Source organism: Stigmatopora argus, chromosome 20 (genome assembly GCF_051989625.1).
Source record: "Stigmatopora argus isolate UIUO_Sarg chromosome 20, RoL_Sarg_1.0, whole genome shotgun sequence".
Lineage (NCBI taxonomy): Eukaryota > Metazoa > Chordata > Actinopteri > Syngnathiformes > Syngnathidae > Stigmatopora > Stigmatopora argus.
This window is the reverse complement of record NC_135406.1, coordinates 1,231,671-1,247,551: the sequence shown is the minus strand read 5'-3', so window position 1 is coordinate 1,247,551 and position 15,881 is coordinate 1,231,671. Positions and strand designations below refer to the sequence as shown.

The 15,881-nt window shown below is 56.3% G+C and overlaps 5 protein-coding genes across 9 annotated transcripts; 3 read left to right on the top strand and 2 right to left on the bottom strand.

Annotated features, from left to right (window-relative positions):
• The first annotated feature begins 71 nt into the window (after nucleotides 1-71).
• mtmr1a (myotubularin related protein 1a) lies at nucleotides 72-4,272 on the top strand. Of its 3 annotated transcripts, none has more exons than XM_077589691.1 (17): nucleotides 72-259; nucleotides 496-574; nucleotides 687-752; nucleotides 860-935; nucleotides 1,289-1,377; nucleotides 1,445-1,552; nucleotides 1,611-1,709; nucleotides 1,778-1,861; nucleotides 1,925-2,074; nucleotides 2,139-2,327; nucleotides 2,418-2,603; nucleotides 2,667-2,825; nucleotides 2,882-2,929; nucleotides 2,997-3,089; nucleotides 3,152-3,309; nucleotides 3,379-3,511; nucleotides 3,575-4,272. In XM_077589691.1, the coding sequence occupies exons 1-17, from the start codon at nucleotides 192-194 to the stop codon at nucleotides 3,716-3,718; spliced, it is 1,929 nt and encodes a 642-aa protein (XP_077445817.1). In that variant the 5' UTR covers nucleotides 72-191; the 3' UTR covers nucleotides 3,719-4,272. The 3 variants fall into 3 exon arrangements, with proteins under 3 accessions (XP_077445817.1, XP_077445816.1, XP_077445818.1); XM_077589690.1 differs by having other exon boundaries at nucleotides 684-752; XM_077589692.1 differs by having other exon boundaries at nucleotides 103-259; nucleotides 365-574; nucleotides 684-752.
• Nucleotides 3,904-6,274, bottom strand: cd99l2 (CD99 molecule-like 2). The gene is made up of 10 exons (XM_077589751.1): nucleotides 6,093-6,274; nucleotides 5,603-5,650; nucleotides 5,508-5,528; nucleotides 5,392-5,427; nucleotides 5,201-5,278; nucleotides 5,004-5,075; nucleotides 4,882-4,944; nucleotides 4,679-4,798; nucleotides 4,514-4,579; nucleotides 3,904-4,436 (listed from the first exon to the last, which is right to left on the bottom strand). Exons 1-10 carry the CDS (start codon nucleotides 6,172-6,174, stop codon nucleotides 4,375-4,377), a joined length of 648 nt encoding a protein of 215 aa, XP_077445877.1. The 5' UTR covers nucleotides 6,175-6,274; the 3' UTR covers nucleotides 3,904-4,374.
• LOC144066284 (arrestin red cell-like) lies at nucleotides 4,418-9,526 on the top strand. Of its 3 annotated transcripts, XM_077589718.1 has the most exons (15): nucleotides 4,418-6,228; nucleotides 6,325-6,469; nucleotides 7,173-7,203; nucleotides 7,274-7,343; nucleotides 7,402-7,446; nucleotides 7,515-7,708; nucleotides 7,767-7,894; nucleotides 7,953-8,088; nucleotides 8,154-8,238; nucleotides 8,320-8,392; nucleotides 8,545-8,682; nucleotides 8,876-8,959; nucleotides 9,027-9,088; nucleotides 9,162-9,228; nucleotides 9,296-9,526. In XM_077589718.1, exons 2-15 carry the CDS (start codon nucleotides 6,447-6,449, stop codon nucleotides 9,384-9,386), a joined length of 1,227 nt encoding a protein of 408 aa, XP_077445844.1. In that variant the 5' UTR covers nucleotides 4,418-6,228; nucleotides 6,325-6,446; the 3' UTR covers nucleotides 9,387-9,526. The 3 variants fall into 3 exon arrangements, with proteins under 3 accessions (XP_077445844.1, XP_077445842.1, XP_077445843.1); XM_077589716.1 differs by having other exon boundaries at nucleotides 7,274-7,446; XM_077589717.1 differs by having other exon boundaries at nucleotides 7,274-7,446; nucleotides 8,860-8,959; nucleotides 9,296-9,506.
• med11 (mediator complex subunit 11) lies at nucleotides 9,409-10,291 on the bottom strand. Its single transcript, XM_077589750.1, has 3 exons — nucleotides 10,215-10,291; nucleotides 9,767-9,897; nucleotides 9,409-9,702 (listed from the first exon to the last, which is right to left on the bottom strand). Exons 1-3 carry the CDS (start codon nucleotides 10,282-10,284, stop codon nucleotides 9,553-9,555), a joined length of 351 nt encoding a protein of 116 aa, XP_077445876.1. The 5' UTR covers nucleotides 10,285-10,291; the 3' UTR covers nucleotides 9,409-9,552.
• A 223-nt stretch (nucleotides 10,292-10,514) lies between these two features.
• On the top strand, nucleotides 10,515-15,881 carry pelp1 (proline, glutamate and leucine rich protein 1). The gene is made up of 19 exons (XM_077589671.1): nucleotides 10,515-10,698; nucleotides 11,070-11,134; nucleotides 11,213-11,318; nucleotides 11,380-11,529; nucleotides 11,594-11,665; nucleotides 11,733-11,792; nucleotides 11,870-12,023; nucleotides 12,108-12,240; nucleotides 12,332-12,419; nucleotides 12,497-12,585; nucleotides 12,646-12,759; nucleotides 12,825-12,975; nucleotides 13,059-13,212; nucleotides 13,279-13,334; nucleotides 13,402-13,535; nucleotides 13,603-13,705; nucleotides 13,773-15,200; nucleotides 15,266-15,559; nucleotides 15,638-15,881. Exons 1-19 carry the CDS (start codon nucleotides 10,558-10,560, stop codon nucleotides 15,749-15,751), a joined length of 3,606 nt encoding a protein of 1,201 aa, XP_077445797.1. The 5' UTR covers nucleotides 10,515-10,557; the 3' UTR covers nucleotides 15,752-15,881.

Genomic DNA, 15,881 nt, shown 5'->3' with positions numbered 1-15,881 from the left:
GATTTTCACATGCATTTTCTACGCACGCGCAATTGTGACTTGTTTTGGAAATTCATAAATAGATGCATATTTCTCGGTGTGCGCGTGCGTGTGTTTTCATCCTCATCCTGCCCAGTCAGGCAGTCTTTTGTGTCGAAGGAAGCTGAGGCCACGCCCACTTGACCCCAAAAGCGATCAAATCGTCGCTCGGGATGGCGGACGGAACAGAAGCCGACCCGAACGGAACCGGGGACGTCGAAAGTGGTCCGGATCCCGACAGGTGATTTCTCTCTTCCTTCCGCTTGAAACGGCAAAAAAAAGAAGAAACAAAAACGCCTAGCCGACGCATTTTTTTCTGAATTCCACCGTTCTTCTTGCTTTCTAGTCCACATGAATTAGAAAACCTTCTTGTCATGACGGATATTCAGCTAACTTTAGCTTAGCTCCTTCCAGCGTGACGCAATCAGCCCAAAAGATGCGTTTGAATACAAACATCGTGCGTGTGCGTGTGTGTAGTCTAACGGGTGGTCACGTGGAGTGGTGTCAACAGCTGATTGCAGCCACCTTATCCAGTCACATCTCTGCAAACTGTGAGGTACCAAGATCGCTGGATGTTTTTTGGACGTCAGTCTTTTGCCGTCGTGCCTTTAAAATATGCGAGTCTGCCTCCCCTCCCCTTTCTTCTCGTTGCTACGCACGCGCAGCAGGAACCTGCGGAGGAGAGCCTCCGTTGCCATGGAGACGCCGACTCCGAGCATCCTCCCTCAGCTTTGGCAAGTGTATACTTTAGCTTTTCTCACTTTCCCATCTACGCTATGTTCTCTAACGTATCGTACGCTCTTGGAAAAAGCTCGCCGATTGCTACCGTGTTTGTCCGCAGAGCGTCCCGCGACCGGAAATGACCGAAAAGGCCGGCGGTGTTCCTCTCCTGCCGGGGGAAGTCATCCAAATGACCAGTAGGTTTGAACTCCCTGCGACCAATGTTCCCTCTAAGCTGCGCGTGTGCGCAATTGCGCACTACTCTTCTCTGCACACAGTAAATCATATGGAGCGCACAAAATAAAATCCCTTTTTTTTTTTTTGCTGTGAGGCCGACGCGCGAACCACTCATCCGCCGGGCCGCCCATTCATAGATAATAATCATTACATTTTATTATTACTAAATCATTTATGTGTAGTAGACATGCACCTGCTTATGGCAGGTGTGATACTGGTGTGTGGCCATAGCGAGCAATGATAATAGAGGGAACATTGCCTGCGACCAACTGTTTTTCTTCCACTATGACCTTTTTGTCCACTGTCTGCCCAGTGGAGGACGTGACGTACGTTTGTCCCTATAGCGGTTTGCTCAACGGAACGCTGACCATCACCGACTATAAACTCTACTTCAGCAGCACGGTGAGGGCCGCTTTTCCCGAGGGTGTTGGGAAGAAAATACAATGTCCCCGGTCTCCCCGTCTCTCAGGAGTCTCAGTTTGTTCTGGCGGCCAACTTGGGTGTCATCAGCCGCCTGGAGACCGTGGGGATCCCGGACCGGGGCGAGAAAACCCAGGGACTGGAGCTGGTCTGCAAGGTAACGAAGCTCCCCGTGGCGCCACAGGTGCAAACGTCACCTCGGTCCACGCCCGCAGGACCTGAGGACTCTGAAGTTCGCCTACAAGACGGGGCCGGCGGGCACCGAGGCGGCACGGACGCTGTCCTCGCGGGCGTTCCCGCTGTCCAACGACCGGGTCAGTCCGCACGACATGAAAATCGCGGCGACCGCCGTACGTTGACTCTCGCCAATGTCCACGCGCAGACCTTATTCGCCTTCCGCTACGAAGCCCGCTTTGCCGCCGACGGCTGGAAGGTTTACGACCCGCTGGCCGAGTGGCGACGACAGGTGAGGAACGTCGGCGGCGGCGCGTGACCGGCGCGGCGTGGCTGACCCGCCCCCGCTTCCCAGGGTCTCCCCAACGAGTCCTGGTCTGTCAGCCGCCTGAACGCGTCCTACCAGCTGTGCGACACGTACCCTTCCCTGCTGATGGTTCCGGCCGGCATCTCCGACGAGGACGTCAAGCGGGCGGCGGCCTTCCGGGCCAAGCGCCGCCTCCCGGTAGGCAGAACCTTCTCTACCGAGAGACCGGGACGCACCTGAGGCGGCCTCTGCTCGTGGCTAGGCGCTGTCGTGGATCCACCCCGAGTCGCAGGCGGCCCTGGTGCGCTGCAGCCAACCCCTGGTGGGCCCGGCGGACCGCCGCTGCAAGGAAGACGAGCGCTTCCTCCAACTGATCATGGACGCCAACGCGCAGGCCCACAAGCTGTGCGTCTTCGATGCCCGACATTACAGCGTGGCGCGTAGCAACAAAGTAGGCCTCATTCCCGTTCCGGTTTCCGGCCCCATTCCCGCACCTGCACTCGCACTTCCCCCTTTTCCACGGCGTCCGCCGCCGTTGCAGGAAAAGGACGGCGGCTACGAAAACGAGAGCTTTTACGCCAACGTGGAGCTCAACTTCCTGGAGATCCCCAACATCCACGTGATGCGCGAGTCCCTCAGGAAGTTGAAGGACGTGCTGTACCCCACCATCGACCAAGCGCGCTGGCACTCCAACATCGACAACACCCATTGGCTGGAGTATCTACGGGTACGCCGGCCCCGCCTTCCTCCCCCGGGTACGTAGCGTTTTCACCAACTCCGTGGCGGCCAGGTCCTGCTGTGCGGAGCGTGCCAGGTGGCGTCCAAGTTGGAGGGTGCCAGGACGTCGGTGGTGATCCACTGCAGCGACGGTTGGGACAGGACGACTCAGTTGGCGTCTCTGGCCATGCTCATGCTGGACTCTTACTACCGCACGCTTGAAGGATTCCAGGTACGCCGGCCCCGGCGCCGATTCCTCGGCTTTCCCTCACCTGGTCCTTCTCACAGGTCCTGGTGGAGAAGGAGTGGCTCGGCTTCGGACACAAGTTCGCCGCCGTAAGACTATTTCCCGAGCGGCGGGGTCCGTCGAGCATTTAACGTAGCGTCGCCTTTCCATCGCTAGCGCGTGGGCCACGGCCAAGACGACCACGGCAACTCCGAGCGCTCTCCTCTCTTCGTCCAATTCGTGGACTGCGTCTGGCAGATGACCCGGCAGGTACGTATCGCCCGTCCTTAGCCCCTCCCCTGGACCTAACCTGCCGACGACCCGCCCGCCAGTTCCCGGCGTCCTTCGAGTTCAACGAGCTTTTCCTGCTGACGCTGCTGGACCACCTGTACAGCAACCTCTTCGGAACCTTCCTGTGCAACAGCGAAGAGGAGCGAGTCGCCCGGCGAGTCCCCGGCGGGACGGTGTCCCTGTGGTCCTACGTCAACAGGTGAGAGACCAGGATCCTCCCCGGCGACCGACCGCTAAAGCGCTCGCTCCCTTCGCCGACTTTGTTCAGCCGGCCCGACGACTTCCGCAACCCGCTCTTCGTGAACGAGCGCCACCGCGTGCTCTACCCGCTGGCCTCCCTCCGCCACCTGGAGCTGTGGACCGCCTACTACGCGCGGTGGAACCCTCGCATGAGACCGCAGGTGAGCCCGGCCCCGCCCACGTGGACTCGTTCCCAGTTTTACGAGTACAAACGTCGCCCACAGGTGCCGCCGCATCGGACGGTGAAGGACCTGCTGCTCTTGCGAGCCCAACTGGAGCGCAGGGTGGACGAACTGCGCGGGCAAGTGGAGGCCAACTCGCCGGCGTCGTCGCCCGACTGCGCCGCCACGCTGACCGCCACGGTTTGACCGTTCCCTCCGCCGGCGTACGTGGACTGACAGAGAACCGCCCTTCGGCTACCACACTTTAAAAACATCACGTTTCCACCATGTAGTCACCTTTAGCAATATGAACGTAGTGTCGAAACGTCCAATTAGACGTCTATTGCCGTCCGTGATGGCGAACGTGTCAAATTAACCGACAGCTAGTCTCATTTTGACTGTGGGCAAAAGTTTAATTTCACCGTTCGCGTGGCATAAAAACAACAATGCACATTCAGCCGGCGCAAAAAAGCCTTAAAAACATTCTTTTTTTTCAATTTAAGACACTCAAATATAATCGCCAGTGGTTTTCCCGTTAGAATAATTGTCTACGTTTTCATCATTGTCAAAAAAACACAGCAAATATGAGTGATATGCTAGCAAGAAACCAAAGCGCGCACACTAGCGTAACGGTTAGATTTATCCAGTATTTGAGAATTGTACTTAAATGTACAAGAAAGTTCCCTTTTCCAACCAAGTACAAAAAAACTCCAGGCATATTAGCAAAGGAATAAATTAATAAATGTCACAGTTTTTTGTTTCGGAAGCTTTTTTTGTCAGTCAGTGTAAAGGTTCCCTTCACTAAAAGCAAAACGTGGTTTGTAAACGTGTTTGAATGTCAATCAACGTTGGGTCGTTAGCCGCTACACCGCGTTGTCGGCGACGCCAACGCCCGCGCCGGACTTCTCCAGAAGCGTCTGCTGGACTGCGTCGCCAAAAAAACAAAAAAAGACAACCTTGTTTAAAGACAATCAAACAAAACGGCGGCGTAAATCCGCTGACCTTGCGGCTCCGTTGCCAACACGGCGTCCGGGGGCTCCGCCTTCACCATCTCCGCGTTTAGACTCTCTTTGGGAGGAAAAACGTCAAACGGATTTTTCCCACGTGCGACCGGTCGAAAAAAAGGGACGGATTATAGTCCGCGTTATGCATGTGCGGTATACGTACGCTGGATGCCGAAACACAGCTTCTTCTTCTGGTAGGAAATGTAGCTGCTGATCGCGCCCGCCAGCGCCACGCCCACCGCGCTTACGATGCCCGCGATGGTGCCGATCTCGGCGGTGGTCTCTGCGCAAAACCCCCCCAAAATAACGTGGTCTTGTGGCAGAATCGGGAATGGAACGCGCTCGCCGGGTCGTCCGCGGTCTTACCGACGTTGTTGTTGTCACCGCGTTGGTTGATGTGATCGTCGCTATTGCCGGATGGTCGCTTGCCTGGAAAATAATTCTAATTATTATTTTGGCTGGTCCACGTGTCCAAAAATGTTTTTCACCTTTGCCTTTGTCAGGTTTGTAGGTGTTGTTGTTGCCGACGTCAATCAAGTCGCTGTCGGAAAATTCGCCACCTACGCACACACACGCGGCGTGAAAGACCCATGCAAGATGGCAGCCAATCTTGGAAGAAAACCATATCTAAAGGCAGCCAAAAACCGAAAAACTGCGTTGTATTACTCAAGCCTGGAGGACCCACCTCCAGGCCGCCGCCCCTTGCCCTTGTCCAGGTCGTTTTTGGGGTCCAGGGCGTCGGCTAGGTCGAACCCGTCCGTGTCTGTCGGGGTTCAAAACGGCCAACAGAAAGATGCAAAGGGGGAAAAGCCCAAAAAAGACAACAAAAAAACTTAAACCCGAGCGGCAGCATGCTCGCCAACGGCGTCATTTTACCGGCTTTCCCTTTGGTCTTGCTTGGACCCTTGGTGCCTGCGGGGGGAGGGAGGGGCGTGTCACACCGTTCGCATTTCGAGACGTGAATTTTTATAACTCATCGTTTTTATTTTTACCTGGCAACGGGGCTGTCGTGGCTGGAAACGACAAGAGAGCACAAATTGAGCATTTGAAGCATTGAAGCGCTTCACTTCACCCCGACGATACCTACGTAGAGCGCCGTCCAACGCGTCGGCCAGGTCGAGACCTTGAGGTCGCACTGCAACAGCAAAAAAACCCACTGTCAATCAATGCTATTCCACTATTCCAGAGGCAAAATCACTTCAATGCTATTCCAGAACAGAGGTTCTCATAAAAGGGCTTTTGTTGCCTACCTGCTTTGTTTGGATGGCCCGCAGGGGGCGCCAGACCTGAATTATTATTTTTGCTTACACTCTGCAGTGATATCATTCACTGATATTAAGTAAGTGTCCAATCCATTTGTACTGAAAAGACCTGCCTTCTCGGTCCAAAAGGATTGGACGTTACAGTCAGGACACACTTTTTTATTTTATTTAATACAGCTGTCCTGCGACAAAGAGTCCAAATTTAGGCCCTCCCCCCGGACCGTTATTCTCCAGCGGTGCAGCAGCAGCAGCAGCACAAAACCCGCGTCGTCTCTCACCTTGTCCCGAAGCCCACGTCCCCTTGATTTTTCTCACCTTGCACGACCAGCACGATCGCGATAATCGCGATTATCATCGCCAATAAGCGTAGCGGTGACCCTCCGCGAACAGGCAACATGACGGGACCCAAATCACCGATCCACACCTTCGACAAGTCGTCCGCTAACGTCAAGTAAGAACTTTTAGAGGCGTGTCCGAGACTTGCTTCCGGCGCTGCCTTTCCAAAACAAAAGCTGGCACCGGTGCGACGTTTTCGAAAACCTGACAGGGGGCGTCCATCGCGGAGAGTGGGCGTGGCCTCTGGAAGAAGCCGGTGGAGGAAACGAGGCCAAAAGCAGGAGGCCGAGGTCCCAGAATGCCAAACGCTCACCGAAACCAGACGGCGCCGACATGGGCGACAAAGCGACCACCAGGTAAGTACACTTAGAAGTCTCTTTATTTCTTCTATTTTTGTCTTTTCCCTGACTATTTTTCTCTTTCCTCTTCCTGTCAATTGACACAACCTTGTTTGCATTCTTAACTAAACACCAAATAACTCAATTAGGCTTTCTCGTAGCGTAGAAAAAACTGTCAAAAACAACCAAAACATCAAATTCACTCAAACAAACACGTGATCTGTTTATACTTTTTGCTGAGTTTGCATTTGTAGAAGTTCATTAAATATATTGACAAGTTGGGGATTGGCAAGAAATGACATCACGAGTCCAAGAATGACCAAAAAACACCGAACGACGTCACCGATCACGTGATGCGCCGCTGCTGTCATTGCTCCTGCGATTTGATGACGTTTGACATTTGGCCTGCGCGTGTGAAAACACTGACTTCCTGTTTAAGTCGCGGATGTCCTCCAAACTTTGCTCATTTGCAGTTTTTGGGGGGATCGGGTGGGGGTGATTCCTTCCTTCAGGTCTTTCCTGCTTTGTGTTGCCGGGGGAAAAAAGTAGAATAACATTTGGTTAGCAGCCAAAAATAGGCAAAAAATGCAACACTGTCATCTATTCTTTATCCTCTGTGGAGAATGACTCCTTAGCAGACACCCAATCTGTTTTTACTGGTTCCTCTAGCACTGTCCAGGACAGAATTAAGAAATAAAAAAGGACAATTTTATTTTTCCAGAGTCTTCAAGAAGACCAGCCCCAACGCCAAGGTACGGTTGGAACAGTTTTTGGTTGTTTTTGTTCGTGACGGGGCGGCCGATGACTTGTTCCGCTCCGCAGATTAGCGTTTATCTGGGCAAGCGCGACTTTGTCGACCACCTGGACCACCTGGACCACGTGGACCCAGTTGGTGAGTAGAGCGCAAAGCCGGGCCGACCCCCGCAATGACGTGACGGTTCTCGGTGCAGACGGCGTGATCCTCGTGGATCCCGAGTATCTACAGGATCGCAAAGGTACGGTACGAGGTCGGGTTCCGGACTGGCGCGGATCTGACGGTCTCTCACCGATCTTTGGTCGGCAGTCTTCGTGAGTCTGGCGTGCGTCTTTCGTTACGGTCGGGAGGACGTGGACGTGCTGGGCCTGTCCTTTCGGAAGGATCTTCACGTCAGCACCCTGCAGGCCTTCCCTCCCGTCCTGGAACCCAAGCCTTTGAGTTCCCTGCAGGAGAAGCTGCTGCGCAAGCTAGGCGCCAACGCGCACCCCTTCCGCTTCGGCGTAAGTCTGCCGGGGGTCCCGCCACGGGGTCCCGGCTCACGCCTCCCGGTGCCTTCAGATCCCAGAGAACCTGCCGTGCTCCGTCACCTTGCAACCCGGGCCAGAGGACACGGGCAAGGCGTGTGGCGTTGACTACGAGCTGAAGGCTTACTGCGCCAGGGCTGCGGGCGAGAAGCTCCACCCCAGGTTTGTCGCCGCGTAACCCACGACTGGCCAGATCTCCCGCCGACCTTGGTCTCCCCAGGAACTCGGTGCAACTGGTGATCCGGAAGGTTCAGTACGCCCCGGAGAAGAAAGGACCTCAACCCGTGGCGGAGTGCAGCCGCGGCTTCCTCCTGTCCGAGCGACCGCTGCAACTGGAGGCGTCGTTGGACAAAGAGGTGACGGATGACCGTTTTCCGCCCGGCGACACTTGCGACAATCTCCGACTCCGCCCTCCCACCAGCTGTACTACCACGGCGAAGCCATCAACGTCAACGTGCACGTTTCCAACAACTCCAGCAAGACGGTCAGGAAGGTGAAGATTGCGGGTGAGCGGGCATCTGACACGCGGACACCTTCCGCCCATCGTTTTTGCACCCGTTTTAGCTCCGCCCCCCTCCGCCTCGCAGTGCGCCAGTACGCCGACATCTGTCTGTTCTCCAAGGCTCAGTACAAATGTCCTGTGGCCCAGCTGGAAGCCGAGTGAGTAGAACACACTTTGCTTCACCTTATTTGTGAGTGCCTTTTCCTCGGGTGAAACTTTCTGAGGTGAGGGTTTACTCACAAATCATTTCGGGACGAAATACACATGCACGGTTGCAATCTAGCATTATATTTTGACCTTGACGATCTAGTGAGCAGGTGTGCGCGAGCTCCACCTTCTGCCAAGTGTACACCCTGACTCCTAGCATGGGTGCTAATCGTTTGAAGAGAGGGCTGGCGCTGGATGGCAAGCTAAAGCACCAAGACACCAATCTGGCTTCCAGCACCATGTATGTAGCAGTACTAGCCACCTGTAAAGTACGGTATTTACATTCTGAGCACTGCAAGTCGCAATTTTTCACCCCAATTTGATTAGCCTAAGCGGCTCATGTTAACGTTTCTCTATATCAGCATTGGCGGCCATTGATGGTGATCATACAGGTTTATTTTTGACTCGGAGGGATTAGCATCTGTGCGTTTCAGAATGAAAGAGAATTGCAACAAGGAGGCGTTGGGCATCGTGGTGTCCTACAGGGTCAAAGTCAAACTGGTGGTTTCTCGCGGGAGGTACGTCAACACAAAATGCAAACCATCTTAACCGAGTCAATTTAAAATGAGTGTTTTGTGTTCGTAGCGACATCTCGTTGGAGCTTCCCTTCGTCCTGATGCATCCCAAACCCAGCGACCCGCAACCAGGTGACTCAGCCGCCAATCAACTTGATTAATCTGCATCGGGATTAAAGCGCAATTCAATTTGTGTCGATTGCAGCGGCTTCGCCGGACGCCGCGGCCGCGGAGGCGGCCGAGTCTGCCGACCTCGTGGCTTTTGACAGCGAGTAAGCCGGCTTCACCCAACTCCGATTGGATTTGCTTTTCAGCCCGTCAACGTCTTTTTGTGCGCAGGGTTTCGTGTCAAGCCGACGAACTGGTGTTCCACGACTTCACCCGCCTCGGTTTGACGGGGGACGAGGGTGACGTGGACCCCCTCTTCTAGCGGTCGCGACGCTAACTGGTGGATAGCAGTGACAATTTGTACACAAATGACATATTTTTATTTGAATTCCAACACAAACTGTGGTCCAAAAGTATTTTTTCTTGTTCAAAAGTATGTCCCAATAAAGATGAAAAAACAAAAACAAATGTAGAGTCCATTTCTTTGGCTACAGCGGCTGGGGAGGATCCAACATGACCTCGCAGGTCCGTCCCAGTTCTCCCAGTTTGACTTTAGCGTATTCGGCTCGGTTGAGCGCCATTTGACAGTCCTTTCGGGAAGAGTAGGTGGAGCCCTCGTGCGGTTGGCCGGTGGCGACCTGGAAGAAGAGCCGGACGATTCCAGTCGCGTTCAGGCACCCAAATGTGACGTTAGCATGATACCTGGGTCAGGTAGCGAATCTGGCCGCTCAGTTCGCTCTCCACTCGGTTGACGGAGCTCTGGAACTGGACCAGCTGTCTGTCCAGCAGACTGGCGTTGTGTTTGTCTTTGGAAAGTTCCATCACGATGTTGCCTGCACACAAGATGACAGAAGTACTACATTTTTCAAATTATAGCAACCTGGTGAGGAGTGAAAATGAGCATTTTAAGCAAAGTGACTAGTCAAAGATGTCCGTTATGTGGGACGACTTGTCTTTAGAAAATAATGATAGTAAGACAACATCATATTTTTAAGGAGGTGCCAGCAAAGAGCACTCGCATCAGCACCAGGACATCCCTAGTGGTCATCACTACATAGTCACAATAAGCAAGAATAAAAAATGACTTCGCGTAGTTAAAAGCGCTTCAATTAAAAAAATAGACCAACAAAAGTGGCTTTTGCATGCATACCGGCACACTGCAAGACCATTGCGATCTCTTTTTCGACCTCCTCGAGGGCTCGCAGGCGCTCGTTCGCCATCGTAAACACAAGTCAACAATAGCCCGAACTACGCATGCGTATACCGTCCGCCATGTTGTTTTGCTACGGGTCGCCCATAGCGACAAAATATTTGTAGGAGTTAATAAAGAGTTTATTTAGAAAAATTAAATCGACAACTTTTGACATAATGACACATAAAGCCTTTCTCGGGGAAAACTAAAGGGAAAAAAATTCAATGACAGAACTATCTGTCCAGTTAAAATGACGTCATTGGTCGCATCTCGTGTGACGCCACCTTGGCAGACAAGAAAGATGTCGGCAGCGTCCTGGCTAAACGGCGCGATAGCGGGGCGTTTAACTGAAGGTTTGCTGTTGGTTCTCAAAGAACAGCGTCCCGAGTTTTTACCCGGCTTGTTGGAAAACTACCGCCAGCATGGCGTCTTCAGTTCGCAGGTACAGCCGCAAAACACGCAGGCACACATGCTGCTCGCGTGCTTGCTCCCTAGCTAGCGTACTGCCCCCTTTTGTTATTCATGCATGCTTCAGATGCTACAAGTCTTTCATCTGTATGCAAAAGTAGGTCTAATGCAAGTCTAAAGTACATATTCTCAAATGTATGCAAGGAAAAACGGTCAAGCTTCACAAAATGGTGTTCTAAAAAGTTTTTACAACGGAAAAAGGCGTCCACGTTTCAAATGATAGTGATGATTAGACCCCAAATATAGATATATTTTGCAAAATTGATTGAAATAAGCATTTGAAACAAGTTTATTCCACACCAACTGCTGAAATAGTCACTAGAAGTTCATTAATGATGTTGACAGGGCTCCAGCGCTCTTGGTGGTCTGCTTGGCTTCAGCAACGCCAAAATGGCTTCCAGCAAAACCAAGTGAGTATCTTCTCCATTGTTGGTACACGTTGCCGTTTTGCTCGCCTTCCTACCAAGTTTTCTGTCGGCGCTTGGCAGATTCGAGGGCCTGTGTCTTCTCTCCATGCTGGTCCAGGACAGTTCGTCCGAGCTCTTCCAGCAACACTGCCTGTCGTGGCTGCGCTCGCTACAGCAAGTCATTCAGGTGAGTCTCAAAACGCGACGGCCTGGTGTCTCACGGCGTTAGCTTAAAACTTCTTCCGCAGTCGCAGGCCCCCGTTCAGACGGTACAACTGGCCGTGTTCATCTTGCAAGACTTGCTGCAGTACTCGTCTCAACTGCCAGAGCTGGCGCGGGAAGTGGGCCTCAACTGCATTCTGGGAACTCTAACCTCTCTGCTGGGCCTCAAGACCGAGGTGAGCCACACGCGACGGCGCCCCCGTCCCGTCGACGACACTCACCGTTCTTTTCCGACGTCAGTGCGAGCTAGCGGCGATGGAGGGAATGACGGCATGCATGACCTACTACCCCCGAGCGTGCGGATCCCTGCGGGTAAAACCCACTGAGTCCCGTTTCCAGCGCGGTCTTAGTCTGATGCTGATGAGCGTTGTTGTTTTAGGACAAACTGGGGGCGTATTTCCTCTCCAAAATGGACAGCACTAACAAGAAAACCCAAGAGGTCTGTACCGGCGTCGGGGCGCCGTCGCCCCCGACGAGCCCACCCGTCACATTCCGCGTTCCTTGCGGTCTCGGCAGATGGCCTGCCGCTGCTTCGGGCGCCTCCCGTCCCTGGGAGGCCTCAACGACCGGGCGGGCGCCGGTCGAGCCGACCGCTGGACCGATCAGGTTCACTGTCTGTTGGCCTCGGCCAACGTGGTGCTCTCTCACCTCTACCAGGACCCGGAAGCGGGTACGCTCTCCGCCCGGTTGTCGCGGCCATCGCCCGTGGAAGGGTGAGGGTTAGCCGCTAACCCTGCGCCGTACGCCTCCGTAGACAGAACGGCGCAGTACGAAGGTCCTGGCATGGAACTCGGCTTCCCTCATCTCAACCAGTTGGATGCGTTGCTCCCGTTGCAGTTGCAGCAGAGATACACGGCAGTGTGCCTCGCACTCAAGCACACACTCGGGTAGGCCTCAATGTCTCCGCTTTGGGTCTCTAGTACCCCAGTCTGCCTTTCCCCGACCGCACCCTCACCACGTGCTCCCCCCGTGCCGCAGCGTGGACCCGTCGTCGGCCGTGCGATTGCCCGTCAGGCCCGTTCTCAACCTGGTGTGTCGAGCTCTCGCCCTCGGTCCCAAGAGCATTGTGAGGATCCGCCCGCGCCGCACCCGCGCCGGCACCTATCCCCGAGTAATCCATGTTCCCTTTGCGCCTTGTGGCAGAATTTAACAGGCGACGGAAGCGTGAGGGTGCTGCTTCTGCCCGCCGTGCACACCGGCACGCTGGAGGTCTTGACCGCGCTCTTCACCACGTAAGTTGCGTGCGTGCCGAGAAAAACCCGGGAGATGTTGACGGGTCCTCTTGGCCGCAGCGTGCGGACCAGCGTGGTGCAGTACGCCGCGGTGATCCAGAGACTGTTTGCCCAAACCCTGAGTCTCTGGACACCCCCACCTGAAGCCAACCCTGGGCAGCAAAGAGCTTACTGGTATGTCAAGGCTAGCAGACAGACCTCAAAGAGTTAAAGTTAGCACTTAGTCTTTCTTTCTAAAGCATGGTGCGCGTCGCAGCCTACAAGAGCCTTGAAGCGTGGGTGCAGGTGGCAGGTGCCTCCGCCGGCATCCTCCAAGGGAGTCCCACCCACAGCGAGCTGCTTTTCAGCCACCTCCTCGACGACGTCACTCCCGGGGCGGAGTCGGTCAAGGTCTGGCGGCTTTTTTTAATCGGCCGAGCTCAAAAGAGCTCACAGGGTGACCGAGGTCTCTCCCGTCTCGTGGTCCCCCGCAGCTCCGCGCCGGCTTGTTGGCCGAGGCGGTTCCTGGTGGCAAACCGGGGCCTCGCAGGACCAAACCGTTGGTCATGGCGGATGCGGTCGGGCCGTCGCTCCAGAGGAAGGGCGACGCTTTGGCCAATCAGGACACCTGCCTCGCGGCTCTCAGAGGTAAGCCCATCAAAGGCCCGCTCTCGGTCTTCCGAATGACTTCTGTCACTTTGTTGCCTTTCTAAGCCTTGAGACGAATCGTCCTGACCAGCGGGACCCTCCTCAAGGACGACATGCACAAGGTAAGTGCGTCTTGGCGAGAGAACCTTCAAGGCGCAGGTTGGCCAAATTGTTCTTTGGGCGCGCTAGCGTCTCCACGAGGTTCTGCTGCCGCTGTGCGTGCGCTTGCACCAGCAGCAGTCCAACTGCTCCGCGGCCTCGGAGTCCGCCGGGAGCATCAGCGGGCAGTACGGCGGCGCCCTCGCGCGACGGGAACTCTACAGGTACGCCGTCAACGTACTCTCGTTCGCCGGTGCGAGTGTTCTATCCCCCGTGTGTTTGGACTTTGAGGTTGCTGCTGGCCCTGGTCCTGGTTCCGTCCCCCTCCTGGCCGCCGCCTCTCACCTGCGCCGTGTCCATTCTCAGCCGAGGGCGCCTGGACCGCAACCTTAAGGTGGATGTCGAAGGCGTTCTAGGGGTCGCCGCCAAACGCGTGCTCAACGGCGCCGGTTGCCTTTCAGGTGTCTTCGTTCTGCGCCGAGGCGTTGACGGTGTGTAACTCGCTGGTGCACCCGCGCGCTCCCTCCATCGCCCTAGCCTTACCACCCCTCAACTTGAAGGGCGCCCCCTCCGCCCCGGTCCTCCCGTCCTCCCAGGGCCCCACGCCCGGGCTCCCGCTGCCGACGATCCTGGGCGGCCCGGGCTCCACGGTCCCCTTCCCCGCCCGCCACTCGCTGGGTCTGCTGGGCTCCCTGGAGAACCACCTGTCTCTGGTTCCGGGCCACGCCCCGTCGGACGTGATCCTGTCCCCTCACGGGCACCAGCAGCCGGAGCCGGCCGGCCTGGGCCTCCCGGAAGGCCAGAGACCCGTTTTTGTCCGCTACGACAAAGAGGAGGACGAGGACGCCGAGATCTCGCTGGACAGCGACTCTGACGACAGCGTGGTCATCATTCCGCCGGGGATGCTCGCCACGGCGACTCGCGAACCCGCGGAGGTCTCCGCCGCGGCTCCCCCGCAGAACCCCACGGTCGTCCCCCCGGCGGCGGGCGGCCTAGCCACCGAGCCGGCGCCGCCTGTCACCGTGGAGGCGGTACCCCTCCCCAACGACCTGGCCGCCGCCCCCTCCCCCCTTCCCAGCGCCCCCATCAACTCCTTCGCCCCGCCGCCTTCCTCGGGGGTGGCCCCCTTCCCGATGGGAGCGGCGGGAGCGAGCGAGATGCCGGGCGCCAGACCGCAGCTTCAGCAAATGCTGATGCAGCCGGCGGCCCCCGGGGGTCTCGGGCTGCAGTTGCACCAGCTTCCGAATCAGCTAACCGCGCCGCCGGGGAGGGTCTCCTCGGCCGCCAACCACGAAGACTCCGCCGTCATCAACATCAACAGCACGGACGAGGAGGAGGAAGACCTGGAAGATGACGAAGACCTGGAGGACGAGGAAGACGAGGAGGAGGAGGAAGGGAGCGATTTTCCCGAGGGGGAGTCCTGCGAGGGCGAGGAGTTTGACGAAGAAGGGGAAGAGGAAGAGGACGAGGAGGAGGAGGAAGACGGCGAACTGGACGAGGACATGCCGCCTTTGGAGGGGGCGGAGGACGACGACGCCGACGTCGGCGGCATCGAGGAGGAGAAGGTGCTCCGGGCGGAACCCGCGCCGCCGGCCGTTTCCGGCGCCGACGAAGACGCCGTCGGAGGCGTCCAGGAGGTCCGGCTCGGCCGAGGAGACGTCGCCGACGAGCGCGCCAAGGTGCAGGAGGTGGAGTGCATCGGAGTCCTGGAGGGCACCAGGGAGGAGGACCAGGAGGAGACCGAAAGGCCGGATGACCCCGCCATGCCGCAGATCCTGTGCGTGACCGGGGGAGCGCTGGAGGAGCGGGAAGAGCCGCCGCCGCCGTCGCCGGACCGGCCCGCCCTCCGACGAGACCCGCCCGACGTCGACCTCCAGGCGAAACCGCAGGTACGCTCCCCGACGGAACCCGCCGTAAAATATCGAGGTCATAAATGTATTTGCCGTTCCCGCAGGACGCCGAGCCGGACCCCTCACGGGAGGCGAGCGCGGCCGACGACCAGCCGCCCGTCCTCCAAAACGAACTCCTGGTACCCCCTCCCGACGCCGGCGCCCCACCGCCCGCCGAGCCCGCCGCCCTATCGGGCCCGGAAGAGCGGCCGGAGGAGGACGACGACGGCGATGGGCGACCCTCGGGGACGGAAGGAGGCAAGGACGAGGGAGACGGAGAGGAGGCCAAGGGGATCAAGCGCAAGAGAGACGACGAAAACCCGGACCATGAGGCGGGACCCAGCACGGAGAAGAAAAAGGTTCGCCGTGGCGCCATTCGGGTCTCTTCTTTCATTTAAATGAAAACACTGAACAGAACTCTTGTCTCCCTCCCCCAGATGGACGAAGACATCATCGCCTCCATGATGGCCGACTTCGTCCCCTGCCCCTCGGACGAAAGAGAGGTCACGGCCTCGGGGTCTGGCGAGTTTAAAAATGTGGATGAAAGTTAGGGGGGCAACATGGCTCCTCCTCCTCACGTTATTTGAGTTTTTGCAAGGGATCATTTCAATTTTCATTTCACGGTCTTTGTTTTGTTGCTGATGTCCATTGGTCTCAAAGAATAAACACTTTGAAAAGATG